This window comes from Vulpes lagopus, chromosome 7 (genome assembly GCF_018345385.1).
Source record: "Vulpes lagopus strain Blue_001 chromosome 7, ASM1834538v1, whole genome shotgun sequence".
In the NCBI taxonomy this organism is placed as follows: Eukaryota; Metazoa; Chordata; class Mammalia; order Carnivora; family Canidae; genus Vulpes; species Vulpes lagopus.
The window spans coordinates 7,528,849-7,546,123 of NC_054830.1; the positions used below are offsets into that span (position 1 = coordinate 7,528,849).

At 51.7% G+C, this 17,275-nt stretch overlaps 1 protein-coding gene across 4 annotated transcripts; it reads right to left on the minus strand.

Moving 5' to 3' along the window:
• Window positions 1–3,529: 3,529 nt before the first annotated feature.
• On the minus strand, window positions 3,530–15,286 carry S1PR5 (sphingosine-1-phosphate receptor 5). 4 transcript variants are annotated; one of them, XM_041760766.1, is made up of 2 exons: window positions 15,162–15,286; window positions 3,530–5,637 (listed from the first exon to the last, which is right to left on the minus strand). In XM_041760766.1, the coding sequence occupies exon 2, from the start codon at window positions 5,617–5,619 to the stop codon at window positions 4,423–4,425; it is 1,197 nt and encodes a 398-aa protein (XP_041616700.1). In that variant the 5' UTR covers window positions 5,620–5,637; window positions 15,162–15,286; the 3' UTR covers window positions 3,530–4,422. The 4 variants fall into 4 exon arrangements, with proteins under 4 accessions (XP_041616700.1, XP_041616697.1, XP_041616696.1 ...); XM_041760763.1 differs by lacking the exon at window positions 15,162–15,286 and adding an exon at window positions 7,711–7,726; XM_041760762.1 differs by lacking the exon at window positions 15,162–15,286 and adding an exon at window positions 7,064–7,102.
• Between the last annotated feature and the right edge of the window lie 1,989 nt (window positions 15,287–17,275).

Here is a 17,275-nt window from a genome sequence, read left to right on the forward strand (position 1 = left end):
AACAAAGTAGTGGTTACCAAAGAGGAGGTGGATGGGGGATGGGTGGAATAGGTGAAGGAGATTAAGAGTACATTTATCACAATGAACACTGAATAATGTACAAAATTATTGAATCACTATATTGGACACCTGAAACTAATATGACATTCTATCTTAACTACACTGGAATCAAAATAGAATTTTTTAAAAGATTTTATGTATGTATGTATTTATTTATTTATTTATTTATTTATTTATTTATTTATTCATGAGAGACACAGAGACAGAGAGAAAGGCAGAGACACAGGCAGAGGGAGAAGCAGGCCCCATTCAGGGAGCCCAACGCAAGACTAAATCTAGGGACTCCAGGGTAACGCCCTGGGCTGAAGGCAGGCACTAAGCCGCTGAGCCACACAGGGATCCCCCAAAATAGAATTTAAAAAATTGTAGAGAGACTGTGGGCAGGAAAAGGGGAGAGGGTCAGAGGGAGAGAGAGAGAATCTTAAGCAGGCTCCATGCTCAGTGAGGAGGCTAATGCAGGGCTCAATCTCATGACCCTGAGATCATGACCTGAGCTGAAATCAAGAGTGTGAAGCTTAACTAACTGAGCCACCCAGTTACCCCTAAAAATTTTTTTAGAAAGACTGTATCTTTGAAGAGACATAATCAAGGATACGATGCTTTCAGTTTTCTGATGAAATGACTTCATAAGAATTCAAAAATTTGGGTACCTGGGTGGCTCAGTGGTTGAGCATCTGCCTTTGGCTCGGGTCCTGATCCCCGGTCCTGGGATCGAGTCCCACATCGGGCTCCCCGCAGGGAGCCTGCTTCTCCCTCTGCCTATGTCTCTACCTCTCTGTGCTTCTCTCATGAATAAATAAATAAATCTTAAAAGAATTCAAAAATTAAAAAAAACAAGTACCTCATTGGAATGCCATATGTGATATACATTCATTCCTAAAAAGCTAGATGATAAACTGACCCAAATTTCAACTGCACTTGGGAAGTTTGTTTCCTAAAGATATTCTATATTAAATCTTTTTAAAAAGAAAAAAAAAGAGTCCATCTAAATGAAAACTAGGTGAATAATCGAAGGAAATGCCAGGCTAAAAAGATGTTGGTCTAAGAAAAGATTTTACCAGCCTTAGGAGTGAATTTTAAAGATTCAACATCCCTGCTCAGTCTAGGATTAAATCCAAGCCAGAGGATGGTGGGGGCGCGAGGAGGTGCTGTTGCGTGAGCTGCAGTTCTGGACTTCTCCAGAAGGGGCGCCATAGCCCAGCCAGCATATGCACAGTGGCCCAGGCGAGGCAGAAAGCCAGCACCTTCCTAGACGGTGTCGGAAGGCAATCTCTCATCTCAAAATCAAGCCTATAGGCCCTGTGATCCGGTGATGCCACTTACAGAGATTTATCCCAGGTACACTTGCACACGTGCAGGAGGATGTATGTACACGGATGTTATTGCAATACTGTGAATAAAGGCAAAGGATTGGACCCGGGCACCTGGCTGGCTCAACCGTTGAGTATGCCTTCTGCTCAGGTCATGATCCCAGGGTCTGGGGATTGGGTCCCGCATAGGGCTCCCAGCGAGGAGCCTGCTACTCCCTCTGTCTATGTCTCTGCCTCTCTCTCTGTCTCTCATGAATAAATAAATAAATAACTTTAAAAAAAAAAAAGATTGGACTCAACCCATGTGACCCTCCATAGGATCCTGGTGTAATACTTTGTGGCACATCCAGCTGTGAATATTATGCAGCCAGTGAAAAGGATTATAACATTTTCAGTGTGAATGTTTGTCTTGATTTGAAAAAAAAAATTTAAGTGCTATGGATTGAATTGTGTCACCACCTTCCTGACAAGTGGTATCATATGTTCAATCCCTAACTCCCAATACGATGGTATTTGGAGATGGGGCTTTGGGAGGATGAGGCCATTAAAAGCGAGGCCCATGACTGGATTAGGGCCCTTATAAGAAGAGACACGAGAGAACTTCTTGGTTTCTCTACCCTGAAGACACAGCAAAAAGGTAGCCATCTGCAAGCCAGGAAGTCTTCACCGGCATCAGATAATGCTGGCCCCCTCATCTTGGTTGGAATCCAGCCTCTAGAACTGTGAGAAATAAATTTCTGCTTATCCTGCACAGGTAGGATTGCCTGGGTGGCTCAATGGTTGTACATCAGGTCATGATCCCAGGGTCTGGGGATTGGGTCCCGCATAGGGCTCCCTGCGAGGAGCCTGCTACTCCCTCTGCTTATGTCTTGCCTCTCTCTCTGTGTCTCTCATGACTAAATAAAAATCAAATCTTAAAATAAACAAACAAACTGCACAGGTAATGGTGTTTTTTAATGGCAGCCTGAGCCAACTTAAGACAATAAGTAAAAAATCTGTGGGTGTACAATTCCCAAGATACACTTTTAAGTGAAAAGCAAGACACAAAGCAGTGCTGAAGTTGTATAAAAAGAGAGAAGTATTTATGTGCCAGTTCATTTATCCACAGAACAGCTCTGGAAGTTTCCAAGGAATCCCGACAGTGATCACATCCAAAAGGGGGAACTGGTGCTTTTCGAAATTTGTAAAATGTGAACAAGGGAATAAATCCCCTGCCGTCATACTATCAAACAAGCAAATAAAGGAGTGAGCTTTAGGTTCCCCTGGAAAATAAAAGAGCCTGGGGTTAGGGGCACCGGCCCAGGGGAAACTCTGTCCCGTCCTGGGAGTTCCCGGGTTTCAGTGTGTTTGTATTCCAGAAAATAGGTTGGTTTCCCGTGCCTGTGGCCTGCAGGGACTACCTGAGGTGGCCGGCCGCCGCTCAGGCCCCCAGACTGGGTCGGTGGTCCCCAAAACACTGCTGTCCTAGCACTGCCTGCAGTTTCACGGGTCTCCCAGCAAGGGGCGCGCGGTAGTCTGAGCCCCAAGCCCCCTGCCTTCCCAAGCAGGGCGGTGCGGCCCTGGGTCCGGAATTCGTCTAGGGACAGCGGGTCCCCACAGCCAGCGTCCCTGGAGCCTTTCATGGACACAGACGGAGTCCTGGTATCGCCCCCGGGAGAAGAATGCAGACCGCAGAGGGAGGGAGCGTCAGGCGGTGCCACACCCCTCCGGAGGAGCCACACGCTAGACCTGCGCCTTCTTAGGGCCTGGGAGCCTGACAGTCTGGGCTACTGTCCTGGCTCAGACACCGGCCAGGTACTCACTGCTTGCAGTTTCCTCATCTGTCAAATCGGAGTGAGGAAACCTACCTTGCAAAGTTGCAGTCAGGGTAAGAAAAAAGGGGTGTCCTAGGGCAGCCCCGGTGGTGCAGCGGTTTAGCGCCGCCTGCAGCCTGAGGTGTGATCCTGGAGACTCAGGATCAAGTCCCACATCGGGCTCCCTGCGTGGAGCCTGCTTCTCCCTCTGCCTGTGTCTCTGCCTCTCTCTGTGTGTGTGTGTGTGTCTCTATGAATAAATAAATAAAATCTGAAAAAAAAAAGGTGTGTCCTAGACGGAGCACCGTGGGATGACCAGCCAGACACGATTAGCTGTAGTTATTCTTATTATTTTATTATTTTAATTTTTTTGAAGGATCTGACACCACACTCAAATCTTTTTTTTTTTTTTTTTCAAATCTTGTTTCAGAGAGGAATCAGCTAAGTCTCTCCCACGGTCAAATTTCAGTTTAGGGTGCCCCATCTTTGGTCTCGTCTCCTCTCAGCTGGGGAGCTGTCCTTGATTCCTTTCTTTTTGTCCCATCTCCACTCAATTCCTCAGTAATTCTGTCTGCTGTCTCCAAAATCTATTCAGAATCCACATAGTCTGAGTCCCCATCATTGCTCCCCTGGGCCAGTGCAGGCACTTTCACCTTGTTCTAGCTTCTACCTTCATCCTTCCAGAGATCTGTGAACATTTCAAGCAAATCAAGTCCATCCTCTGCCTCCCACTTCACCAAGAGTAGAAGCAACGTCCTCCTTGGGCCCCACAAGGCTCTGTCCCTTCTGCATCATCTATTTCCTGCCTCTGTTTCCTCCCACCACTCTCCTCTACTACTGCTCCAGCCAGAAGGGCTGCTTTTCTCTGTTTTCAGAAAACACACAGGCATGTTCCAACCTCAGGACCCTTGCACTGTTGTTCCCTCACCCTGAAAAACTCTTCTTTCAAGTGTTCCCAGGGCAATGATGTCTCAGCTTACATCGTATGTCACCTCTTTGGCAGAGAAGCCGCCCCTGACCACCATCGCATCACTGTATTGTAGCCAGAATTATCTCCGTGATTTCTTCACTCTGCTGTTGCCTGTGTCCCCCATCAAAATGTCGATTCCACAAGGGCTGCGTTGTTTCATTCACTGCTGTGAGGTTTCCCATCTTCTGCCGCCACCATCTTCAGCAGCTTTTCCTACAAATTCCTTTATTTAAAAAGAGAAAGTCTGCAAAAACAGCACTTAGGGAGGGCGATGGCAGGCCAAAGGGCGTCAGTCTGCAGCCGGTGCGGGTACCAGGGTCCAGGAGGCTGTGGGCGCACCAGGGCCGCCGGTGGAGCCGCTGGTGTCCAGCCCGTCCGGCTGGGGGGACAAGCGCCCCAAGTGGCGGCAGCTGCCGTCCAAGCCAGGGGGCAGCCAGCGGTTGAGGCCTTCCGAAGCCCCCGCGGGGCTCCCGGACCCCTGGGAGGCGTCCTGCTCTCTGGTGCAGGGGCGGCGGCCGCAACAGAGGAGGCGCACGAGAGCGTGGCGCAGGTCGCGGTTGGTGAACGTGTAAATGATGGGGTTCAGAAGCGAGTTGGCCATGGCCAGGCCCAGGAAGGGGTCGGCCTGCAAGAGCACGGGGCAGGCGCGCGCCGGGCACGCCACGTCGAACAAGAGCAGCAGGAAGAGGGGGCCCCAACACATGAGGAAGGCCAGCAGCACCAAGCTGAGCGTGCGCAACAGCGCCAGCGAGCGCGGCGGGCGGCGGGCCCGGGTGGAGGCGCCCCCGGACGCCCCGGGGCGCTCCCGCAGGCGCCGCGCGTTGGCGCGCACCTGGCAGTAGATGCGCCCGTAGAGCGCACAGATGGTGGCCAGGATGCCGAGGAAGGCGAGCACGCAGAAGAGCACGTAGGCCTTGGCGTAGAGCGGCAGGACCGTGGAGCAGGAGTCCAGGCGGCCCAGACAATTCCAGCCGAGCGCCGGCAGGAGTCCGAGGAACAGCGACACGCCCCAGGCGGCCCCCGCCAGTGCCAGCGTGCGTCCCCGACGGGAGGCGGGCGCGGGTCCGCGGCGGGCCATGGTGAGGCGGCGCTCCAGCGCGATGGCCAGGAGGCTCAGCACGGACGCGGCGAGCGCCACGAAGACGCCACCTTCGCGGGCGAACCAGAGCGCGGGCGACAGGCGCAGCGTGAGAGGCCCCGACAGCAGGATGTTGGCCGCATAGGCCGCGCCCGCCAGCAGGTCGGACAGCGTAAGGCTGCCCAGGAGCAGGAACATGGGCGCGTGGAAGCGCGGGTGGCGCGCAAGCACGAACAGCACCGCCAGGTTCTCGAGCACGATGAGGGCGCACACGGCCAGGGACACGACGGCGTCCGCACGCAGCCCCGCGCCGGGCTGGTAGCGCGCGCCGCGCAGCTTGCCGGTGTAGTTGTAGTGCAAGACGATGACCTCGCTCACCGGCGCCGGCCGCAGCAGCCCCGACTCCATGCGCCTCCTGCCCCAAGGCTGCGGGAGGGGTAGGGTGCGGTGTCAGGCCTGGGGGCGCGGGCACCGTGGGGCGGGGCCTCGGGGAAAGGGGCCCTAACCCCCCCCACTCCCCCCCCACTCCCCCCCCCCGCCCCGGCCCAAAGGGAGCCCGGAATGAAAACGAGGTGGCCGGGGAAACAGGCCGACACAAAGACACGCAAATAATATCATGAGGGGGACGTGGTGACACAGAGTCCTATAGGAGAGGGACACTAATAATTCACACATAATCAGGGATATCCGGGGCTGGATTCAATCAGAAATAGGGACCCACAGAGACACACTGACATGCTGACAAAGACATGAACACACAGTCACAAACTAGGGCAAAAATACACAGTCACACCCCATCAGGGAAACAAGAAAATAAAGTCACACATGAACAGAGCAACATTGAGACATACAGGGACCTAACTTCAGCCACAATCAGAAAGGGTCTTGCCCAGTCGTACAGGCCACAATTTCACAACCTCCACCCACACCCAGCCTGGAGCCCAGAACCCCACATTCTACATTCTACATGCATCGCTGCACACAGAGCTTTTTCCTGTCCAAACCCCTTCATCCACCACAAAAGAAAAAAAAAAAAAAAAACCTGTGAGATAGCTAAGTCTGTTCTCCCATTTTACAGAGGCAGAGCCTGAGGGCAACAGACAGGACCCAGATTGCACCAAGGGACGTTTGCAGAGAGGCACACGTGTCATTAGGGTATAATAATACTTCCCGCTGGAGACTTCACCCTTTCATCCCCTCCACAGCTCTCCTCTTAATCCCAATTTACAGACACCAGCTGTGACTCGAAAGAAGTCCCTTACATAAAAAGTGGACACAAAGGTGTTCCTCTTCTTGCATAGGTGCAGCTACTCAGAAATGGTTATGCGAGTCAGAAAAGGTCCTGAGAGTCCTACTTAAGAGATGAGAAAACCGAGGCCGGGCAAGGGCCACGGGCTTATTTGGACGCGGCAGGAGCATCCCAGACGCCTCGGCTCCGCTCAGGGAACCTTGCACAAATACAGACCCAGGCAGTCACGGCCGCAGCCACGCAGGGGGAGGGAGGCATCAAATCCACGCAGACACTGGTGACACTCGCTCTGATGGGGACACCAAGCAGAGGCTCACAGCCTCTGCATCTCCCGCCTGGCCTCAGATTCCCTGGCAGCAGGACCGAAGTAGCGAAACTCACGGTGGCGCAGCCAGGAGAGGGCGAGGCCAGGGAATTCCTGGAGCCCCTACCCCGATCCCGGCCCCGCGTCCAGCCCGGGAGTCGCCGGCTTCCCCGCCCCCCGCACCCCCACCGAGGCCAAGGGGGGGGACCCAAACAAGGGGACCGGGGAGGCGATCAGGGCCACCCACTGCGGGCACGGCTGAGCCCCGCGCACCTGGAGACCCGGTGCGGTGCACTCACCCCTGCGCCCTGGTCGTGCGTCCCCGGCAGTCGCGCAGCGGGGAGCGGAGTAAGCCACCAGGGCTCTGGGGGCGGGGCTGGAGCCAGCAGGCGAGGGGGCGGGCCCACAACGCGGACCTCTGGCGGTCGCCAGCCGTCGCCCCCTCCCTTTGGGGCCCGGGCACCCAGCCCATGGCTGCCAGCCTGTGCCACCCGCCGCGGCACCGGAGCGCGCCCCGGCGGCGACTGGCACCGGCGAGCCCTAGGCTCCCCCCTCCGGGCCTGAACCGCTCGCCCCGGGACGCTCCGTCGCGGTGGGAGGACTGGGAGACGCGGGAAGAGGAGGTTGTCAGCCCGGGCGGCTGCAGCCTGAGCCTCTTCCCGTCCCCTTCCTCCTCCCCCAGCAGAGCGGTCCCGTCTGTCCCCGGACGCTGGTCCCTGCCCATTTCCCCGCCTGCCGTCCAGCTGAGCCTCTGGGCTGCACCCCAAGAACGCCCGAACGGCGAGAGACCCCAGCAGCGCAGGTTAGAAGAAGTCTTCAGGAAGGGCGGCGGCAGCCTCGGTCGCCAGGTCCCCACCCTCCCCCAGTTAGGTCCTGGTGGCTCCTCGGGGCGCAGGCTACTTTCCCTCCTCCCGCCCCACATCCTACCCGCCCCCCACACACACACCTGGCTTCGAGGGAGCTGGGGAGGCGCAGGTGAAGGCAGGGTTCTGGTGGGAGCCTCCTTCTCCCCAGATGAGGAGGATCTGGTTGGAAAGCCTTCCTGGCCCCGCCCCCACCCCCCCACCCTTGCTCTCCTACTCTTATTGCTCCCAACGACGTGATTTGCTCATTTAACATGTTTCTGGGGTGTGTCCCCACCAGACGGTCAGCCCCTCGGGAGGCAGGGGTTCATGCCTGTTGGTGGCGCAGCTGGGACACAGCCCAGGCCCCCTAAGTTACCCGCTGACTGAGTAAATGAATGAATGAGTGTGTGTCTCTTTCCTTGGGTCTCTCAGGGTCTGGCTCTCTTTCTCCCTGTCTCTCTTGCATCTCTCAGTCGTTGGCTGTGTCTTTGTCTATGTGGCTCTCCCACGCCTCTCCCAGGCCTCTGCTCCTCCAATGGGCCAGTCTGAGCTGGTCCCACACCCCCACTCCCAGTTCCCAGGAGTTTCCTGGCCAGGCCCAGCTCCCCCACCCTCAGACCAGAGGCTACAGCCAGGAAGGGGGACTAGGCCTGGTGGCCACTACTTTCCCCAGGATTGGTGCCCTTTGACTCAGCCCTGGTGGGGGGAGGGTGTCCCAGGGGACTGAGGGGAGGCTTGGGAGAGTGCCCCCAGGCAAGGGATCACAAGGGACACCCAGGCCTGGTCACATCCCCGTGTACCCCCTTGAAGGGTCCCCGAGGCTTCTCGCCCTGCTGTTCCTGGGGGAGACAGAACGGTTCCTGCCTGCTGGGACCAAGACACATGCAAAGCAGTGCCGCCAGTGGGGGTGGCTTGGGGCTGGGGAATGCTTGGGTGGCGGTGCTCCACAGCCTTGGCTTCCAAGCTGACAGAGAGGAGCCCTGGAGATTCCTCAGAGGTGGTGGGGCCACCCAGGTGCTGGATAAATGACCCCCTTCTGGGAAGGGGAAGCCACGCCCCCCGTGGGAAGGTGGCCTCTTCACACCTCCCAGGCTGCAGTCTCACCTCCTGGGGCTCTATGCTGCAGAGGGAGGCTCTTCCTGCCACCCATCCAGGGCCCTCCAAACACCCCCACCCTTCCAGTGCCTCTTTTCTCTAGACTGAGACCCTGACTTCTCTGGCAGATGTCAGGAGCCTGGGCATCTCTGTGCTTCCACCCCTATCCACCATTCCACACCTGTGGCCACAGTCCTTAATACTCGGATGAGTTTCCCCTCCTGCTCTAAATTCTCCCATGGCTCCCTAGGTGACTCAGAAGAACCACCAAAGTCTTCACCCCGGTCCACATGGCCCTGGGTGTCTCCTTATCACTTACTTCACTATTTCCTTGCCTCCAGCTGTTTACTGCCCTCCAGCTCCACTGGCCTCCTCCCAATTCCTCACACAATTGAGGACCTTTGCCCTTGGGGATGGGTCTACCTGGAACACTCTTCCTCCAACCCTTCCCAGTTGGTCACCTCCACAGAGAGGCCTTCCTTGATCTGTCTCCCTCCTCCCCAATCTCACAAGACATTTGATATCATCTGAAATTACCTTGATTATTTATTCACTTATGTGGCCTATTGTGTGTGCCCTAGACCCTCAGATCCAGGAAGGCAGAGACATCTGTCCCTTTGCCCAGATGTCATATAAATAAATATAAAGGGTTCAGAGTCTGTCGCCAGGCTCACCTACTTTGTCTAGGACCATGGCAAATGATGCCCTCTCTGAGACTCAGTGGCCTCATCTGTAAAATGGACTTAATAACAGTGTCCACTCTGAGGGATATTGTTGAGGATGAAAGGTATGATTAGAACAGAGCCAGGACCAAAAACAAAGACAAAAACAAAGATGAGAGCCAGGACATACAGTGAAAGGAGATGGGCCAACGAATAAATTGAAAGAAAAATGAAAAAAAAAATACCCAGAGACCAATGAAAACACTACAGGTCAAAATCTTTGGGATGCAGCAAAGCAGTTCTAAATGTTGGGTACTGTTGGTCACCACTGTATGCCTGAGGAGGATTTAGGATAGGACTCAGCGGGCAGCCCCGATGGCCCAGCAGTGTGGCGCCACCTTCAGCCGGGGGTGTGATTCTGGAGCCCCAGGATCGAGTCCCACATCGGGCTCCCTGCGTGGAGCCTGCTTCTCCCACTGCCTTTGTCTCTACCTCTCTCTCTCTCTCTCTCTTTCTCTGTCTGTCATGGTTAAATAATTCTTAAAAAAAAAAAAAGGGTAGGACTCAGCTCAGGCTCTACGGGCCTCAAGCACCACCCCCCAAAAACACCCCCTCGCAAAGTCAAGCCCGGTCTCTTCCCAGGGGAAGGGCATCCCTGGCCTGCGCTGCCTGCCACAGCCCGCCCACCTGATGCATGCCTGGGCGGGCACACCCACCAAGCAGGTTCTGCCACCTGGGCCCTCACACAGGGGCCGCCCTGCCCACTCTGCACCCACTCTCAGAGCAGAGTCAGTGCCCATGAGAGGACAGCAGGCCTAACATGGTCTCTTCAGACCCCCACCCACCTGAAGATTTGGAGGACTACAGTGGGGGTTTCCATTCTTCCCTCTCACCCCCTTTGGTCCAATCCCGAGGCATGAATGTGGTACAGAGAGGTGCAAACCAACTTTCCCACTGGCCAGAGACCAGAGCAGTCATGGTTTAAGGGACCTCAAACTGGAAGCCCGAGCACCTGTGGCCCACATCCACAGGCGTGTTTGCTTAGCTCAGAGGCTTCCCATTCAAACAACTGTCTGAACTGGCCAGAAACGCTGCACTTTAGCTGGTAAATGTGTTGCTCACAGGCGTACAGGTTAACAGCTCTGGAACTATTTATATGCTAGTGTTGAACAAATAAGTACATTTGGTAGATTCTTCTGACAGCCAGGTTTCATGCTGTTGCAGAAGGAAGTTACAAAAAAGTGATGTGGGGGCGCCTGGCTGGCTCAGTCCGTGGAGCAGTGGAGCATACCCTTCTTCATCCCAGGGTTATTGGTTTGACCCCCCCCCCCCATTGGGCGTAGACATTACTCAAAAATAAAATAAAATCTTTTTTTTTTAAAGATTTTATTTATTTATTCATGAGAGACACAGACAGAGAGACAGGCAGAGACACAGGCAGACAGAGAAGCAGGCTCCTTGTGGGGAACCCGATGCGGGACTCGATCCTGCGATTCCAGGATCATGCCCTGGGCCGAAGGCAGCACGTTTACGCTGAGCCACCCAGGGATCCCCTCAAAAATAAAATCTTAAAAAAAAAAAAAAAGCAATGAGATGCTGGATTGTGGTTAGCAAGATGGCATGTTTAATAGATAGCTAAGAAAAAAAATATAAATGTGTGTATACATGGCCTAGTAAACACACATATATTTCTTAGTGCTGTCTGCTGAAGATTCAGAATATTGGCACACTAGAAAAAATGAGTACACTCAGCCCCCATGTCTTGGTTTCTAAATACCTTTTTCCAAAAAAGGAAAGAAGTAGCCGATCCTAGGGCTAAGGAGAGAAAATACAGAACCAACCTGGAGCGCTGCCTTCAGCCCAGGGTGGGATCCTGGAGACCTAGGATCGAGTCCCACATCAGGCTCCCAGCATGGAGCCTGCTTCTCTCATTCTCTCTCTCTCTAATAAATAAAATCTTAAAAAAAAAAAAAAAAAAAAAACCACAGGAGCCAACCAGAAAGAACACCCCCAGGCCAAAGCTGGAACAATCTGAGCCACCTTGGTGGCTCAGTTGGTTGAGCCTCTGCCTTCAGCTCAGGTCATGATCCCGGGGTCCTGGGACGAGTCCCACATTGGGGTCCCTGCAGGGAGCCTGCTCTTCCCTCTGCCTGTGTCTCTGCCTCTCTCTGTGTGTGTCTCTCATGAATAAATAAATAAAATCTTTAAAGAATATATGTGAGAAACAAAACGAATAACCATAGTATTGGATTATAACCCAAACAATGAGATAAATATCCACAAGCCCATACTGATTAGAAATACATGATTAGGGGGATCCCTGGGTGGCTCAGCAGTTTAGCGCCTGTCTTTGGCCCAGGGCGCGATCCTTGAGTCCTGGGATCGAGTCCCCCGTCAGGCTCCCGGCATGGAGCCTGCTTCTCCCTCCTCCTGTGTCTCTGTCTCTGTCTCTGTCTTTCTCTCTCTCTCTCTCTCTATCATAAATAAATAAATCTTTAAAAAAAAAAAGAAATACATGATTAAATCAATTCAAAAAATGGAGAAGTGATAAATCTCCCTGACTGAAGAATTTCTTTTTTTTTAAACTTATTTTTATTTATTTATGATAGACATAGAGAGAGAGGCAGAGACACAGGCAGAGGAGAGGGAGAAGCAGGCTCCATGCCAGGAGCTTGACGCGGGACTCGATCCCGGGACTCCAGGATCGCGCCCTGGGCCAAAGGCAGGCGCGAAACAGCTGAGCCACCCAGGGATCCCCTGACTGAAGAATTTCAATTAATAAATGTAGAATGAGGGGCACCTGGATGGCTCAGTCGGTTAAGTGTCTGAAGCTTGGTTTTGGCTCAGGTCCTGATCTCAGGATCATTAGATCTGAGCCCAGAAGGGGGGTCCACGCTCAAAGTCAGCTGGAGAATCTATCTCTCTCTCCCTCTCCTTCTGCTCCTCCACCGCTCAGCTCTCTCTCTCTCTCTCCCTCTATCTCTCACTCTCTGTATCAAATAAATAAATAAATAAAATCTTTAAAAAAATAAATGTAGGATGAATGATGAAAAGAGAAACTAGCCATTAGAAACCCCAGTAAGGCTTACTGCAGACAGAATCCACTGATGGATGAAAAGTTTAATGGACAAAACTGATGGATGAAAAGTTTAAAGGAGAAACAGGACATTTGCACAGCCTCAAAGTTTCTACCCCTAAATATATATTTAAAATATTTTATTTATTTGACAGAGCGAGAGAGCACAAGCAGGGGAGCAGCAAAGGGAGAGGGAGAAGCAGACTCACCGCTGAGCAGGAAGCCCAATGTGGGGCTTGATCCCCAGGACCCTGGGATCACGATCTGAGCCACCCAGGTGCCCCTCTACCCCTAAATATTTATTAAACATCTTGATGTCTTGTGAGGTGCCTGGCTGGCTCAGTTGGTAGAGAATGTGACTATTTATTTATTTATTTATTTATTTATTTATTTATTTATTTATGATAGACAGAGAGAGAGAGAGAGAGAGAGAGAGAGGCAGAGACACAGGAGGAGGGAGAAGCAGGCTCCATACCGGGAGCCTGACATGGGACTCGATCCCAGGACTCCAGGATCGTGCCCTGGGCCAAAGGCAGGCACCAAACCGCTAAGCCACCCAGGGATCCCCCAAGTATGTGACTCTTGATCTCTGGATTTTGAGTTTGAACCCCACGATGGGTATAGAGCTAACTTAAAAATAAAATCTTAGGGCAGCCCACGGGGCTCAGCAGTTTAGCGCCGCCTTCAATCTGGGGAGTGATCCCGGACACGCGGGATCGAGTCCCACATCGGGCTCCCTGCATGGAGCGTGCTTCTCCCTCTGCCTGTGTCTCTGCCTCTCTCTCTCTCTGTGACTATCATAAATAAATAAAAATTTTAAAAATATATATAAAAAATCATCCTGATGGGCCTTAATCTTTGTCCACAAATTCTTTTTTTTTTTATTTTTATTTTTGTCCACAAATTTTTGATACTCCTCCCCATACAGAGACCTTAAATGCAGGGACCTTAAATGCATATCACTAAGTGAAAGAAGCAGTCAGAAAAGGCAACCTGTGGGGCGCCTGGGAGGCTCAGTTGGTTGAGCTTCTGACTCTTGGTTTCAGCTCAGGTCATGATCTCAGGGTCCTGGGATCGAGCCCCATGTCAGGCTCTGTGCTCAGCACGGAGTCTGCTGGAGATTCTCTCTTCCTCTCTCTCTACTCCTCCCCCTGCTCTCTCTCTCAAATAAATAAATAAATAAATAAACAAAATCTTAAAAAAAGAAAGAAAGAAAGAAAGAAAGAAAGAAAAGGCTACATGCCATTTTATTTGCAATTCTATGACATTCTGGAAGGTCCAAAAGTGTGGAGAAGACAGTAGAGAGATCAGTGGTTGGCAGGGGTCGAGTAGTTGAGAAGGATGAAGATGAGCTCAGAGGATTTTGATGTTAGTGATGGCAGATTTATATCAATACACCTTTGTCCAAACCTATAGAATGTAGCACACCAAGAGGGAAGCCTAATGGACACTGTGGACTCTGGGTGGTAATGATGAGTCATGGCAGGTTCCCTGGTTGTACCCGATGTACCACAGTGATGTGGCATGTCCACGGGGCGGGGGGGGGGGGGGGAATTGTGGGGCAGCAGGGTATATATGGGGACTCTGTTCTTTCCACTTATTCTCCGTGCAATAAAACTTCACTGAAAAATAAGTCTATTTTTTTTATTTTTATTTTTATTTTTATTTTTTTGAAAAATAAGTCTATTAATTAAAAACAGAACAAAACAAAACAGGGACGCCTGGGTGGCTCAGCAGTTGAGCATCGGCCTTTGGTTCAGGACGTGATTCTGGGGTCCCGGGATTGAGTCCTGCATCCGGCTCCCTGCAGGAATCCTGCTTCTCCCTCTGCCTGTGTCTCTGCTTTTCTCTGTGTGTGTCTCTCATAAATAAATAAATGAAATCTTAAAAAAAAAAGTAAATTCAAAACAAAGCAAAACATCTGAGGCACCTGCGCAGCTCAGTGGTTGAGTGCCTGCCTTTGGCTCAGGTCATGATCCCGGGTTCCTGGGATTGAGTCCTGCATCAGTCTCCTTGTGGGCAGCCTGCTTCTCCCTCTGCCTATGTCTCTGCCTCTCTCTGTGTGTCTCTCATGAATAAATAAATAAAATGAAAAATAAATAAATAAATAAATAAAATGTAGGAAAAAAAGGAATTCCACACAGTGATGTGTGCTATTAACTAATAAAATATCATGGTATGATAGGAGAGTGACTGGGAACCACTTCGGATCCAGACAGCAGGGGATCCCTCCTTGAGGAGGTGAAGGAAGCTGAGGTCAACGGAAAGGGGATTCCTAGCAGAGAAGTTTTCATGAGTAAAGGCCTAGCATACTCCTTTTATTTTTTAAAATCGAGGCCATATTCACGTAACATAAAATTAGCCATTTTAAAGGTACAATTCGTTGACTTTGAGTACATTCACCATGGCATGCAACTGCTACCTTGGTCTAGTTTGAGACATTTCAGGGGCACCTGGGTGGCTCAGTGGTTGAGCATCTGCCTTTGGTTCAGGCCATGATCCTACGGTCTTGGGATCGAATCCCACAAGAGGCTCCCTGAAGGGAGCCTGCTTCTCCAACTCTGCCTATGTCTTTGCCTCTCTCTCTGTCTCTCATGAAGAAATAAATAAAATCTTTAAAAAAATAAAAGACATTTCAAAAAAAAAAAAAAAAAGAGAGAAGAAGACATTTCGTCACCCCAGAAGGAAACCACACCCATGAAGCACCCACTTCCCTTACCCAGACACTTCACATGAATGGAATCGTGCAATCCGTGGCCTTTTGTATCTGACTTCTTTCACTTGGCATAACATTTTCTGGGTCCTTCCAGTGGTTGCAGGCATCGGGAGTCCATTCCATTTTGCAGCTGAATAGCATTTTATTGTATTTGTGTACTTCCTCTTACAGGTTCTAAGAAGAGACTTTTGGGCTGGTGGGGCAAGGGAGGAGAAGGCAGCTTGGCAGTGGCATCAACTGGTCCCAACACGATGGGCAGGACTTGGGTGGAGCCGCATCCCTCTCTCCTCACCTGCTCACCCCAGGCCTGGCAAACAGCCCAGCGGAAAAGCTGACCTCACCCCCCCAGTTACAGCTTGGGTTAAAATCAGGCCAAGGATTTCGAAACCTGTCCACATGGGTGAGGGCCAAATCCTCAGGGAGATGGAGGAGGCTGGCCCTGATCTTTCCCCCAGGCCGCCCCTCTAGTACCCACTTCCGTGCACCTCTCACTTCCCAAGCCCTAGGATTGGAAACTGGGAGTCAGCACCCCCTCCCTCTCTCGCCTGCTCACACTTAGACATTCATTTGGTGGATTAGATAGAAGAGAAGGGAAGAAGAAAGAAGAGCTGGGCAGAGGCAGTAGAGCAGCAGATGCAAAGGCCTGGAGGCTGCAAAGCATGAGCGTGTGAAAGAAACTGAAATCGGGTCAGTTGCGCAGAAGCTTAGCTTAGGGGGAGGAAAGAACAGGGGGCTGGGAGCAGACTGGGGGTCGCGCAAGGCTCGGGTCTGGTGGGGCCTGGAATGCCAGGCTCTGCAGTCTGACCATCACCTCACTATATGGCTTGCCAAACCTCTCTGATCTGTCTCCCCCTCTTGTAAATTGGGGTCTTCCAAACAGTGATCTTGTGAATATGAATGCAGCCATCGGTGCAAAGTGTTAACACCTTGCCTGTCAGAGCAAACCACTCTATAAATGTCAGGTATTATGTTTTCACAGCTTTACAGAGAGATAATTCGCTTGCCATACCATTCACCCAGCGAAAGTATTTTATATTTCAAAGTATTTTTTTTAATTTTTTTTAAATTTTATTTATTTATGATAGTCATACAGAGAGAAAGAGAGAGGCAGAGACACAGGCAGAGGGAGAAGCAGGCTCCATGCGCCGGGAGCCTGATGTGGGATTCGATCCCGGGTCTCCAGGATCGCGCCCTGGGCCAAAGGCAGGCGCCAAACCGCTGCACCACCCAGGGATCCCTATTTCAAAGTATTTTATAACCATTATTTCTAAGGTTCTTAGCATAGTCGCAGAGTGTGTGACCATCACCATAACCAATTTTAGAACACTTCGTCACTCAAAAAGGTAGACTTCATACTTACTGGCAATCTCAGAGAGAGAGAGAGAGAGAGCATGAGTGGAAGAGAGGGGCAGAGGGAGAGGGAGAAGTGGACTTCCTGCTGAGCAGAGAGCCTGGTCTAACATAACACCCTGAATGCGCCTGAGCTGGTCTGAGGAGAGAGTGGGATGTGGGACTTGATCTCAGGACCCTGAGATCATAACCTGAGCCGAAGGCAGACACTTAACCAACTGAGCCACCCAGGTGCCCCTTGTCTTTTTTGGGATAGCCATCCTTGTGAGGCTGAAGTGGCATCTCACCGTGGTTTGGATAGTTATGACTTTTTGTTACTATTTTTGTTGATCCACTCTTCACACTGCAGTCCATGCTTCCTCCCGTCCTGCTCACAACCCTCCATTACTCCTCGGTGCCCTCTGAAGAAAGTTTAAAAAGTCCTGGCCATTGGTGTTGGCTCTCCCTACCCTTCACCCCCACCCACTTCACCCTATAGCACCGTTCCTGCCTCTGAATCTCCAAATCTGCCAACTGTTCCTCATGGTCAAAGACAGGCAGGCTTTGGAGTCAGGCAGACAGGGGGTGGAACCCTGGCTCTGATGATCTTGGGTGGATGGATTAGCCTCTGTAAGCCTCATTTGGTCATCAGTTAAATGGGAATCAGAGGATTCCCTATCTCCTAGGGTTCAATGAAACTGTTCATGTCAACTCTTATTTTTTTTTAAGATTTTTAAAAAATATTTTTAAAATTTATTTATTTATGAGAGACACACAGAGAGAGACAG

Coding starts and splice junctions, on each gene's coding strand:
- S1PR5 (XM_041760766.1), bottom strand. CDS start 5,619: ATGGAGTCGGGGCTGCTGCGGCCGGCGCCGGTGAGCGAGGTCATCGTC.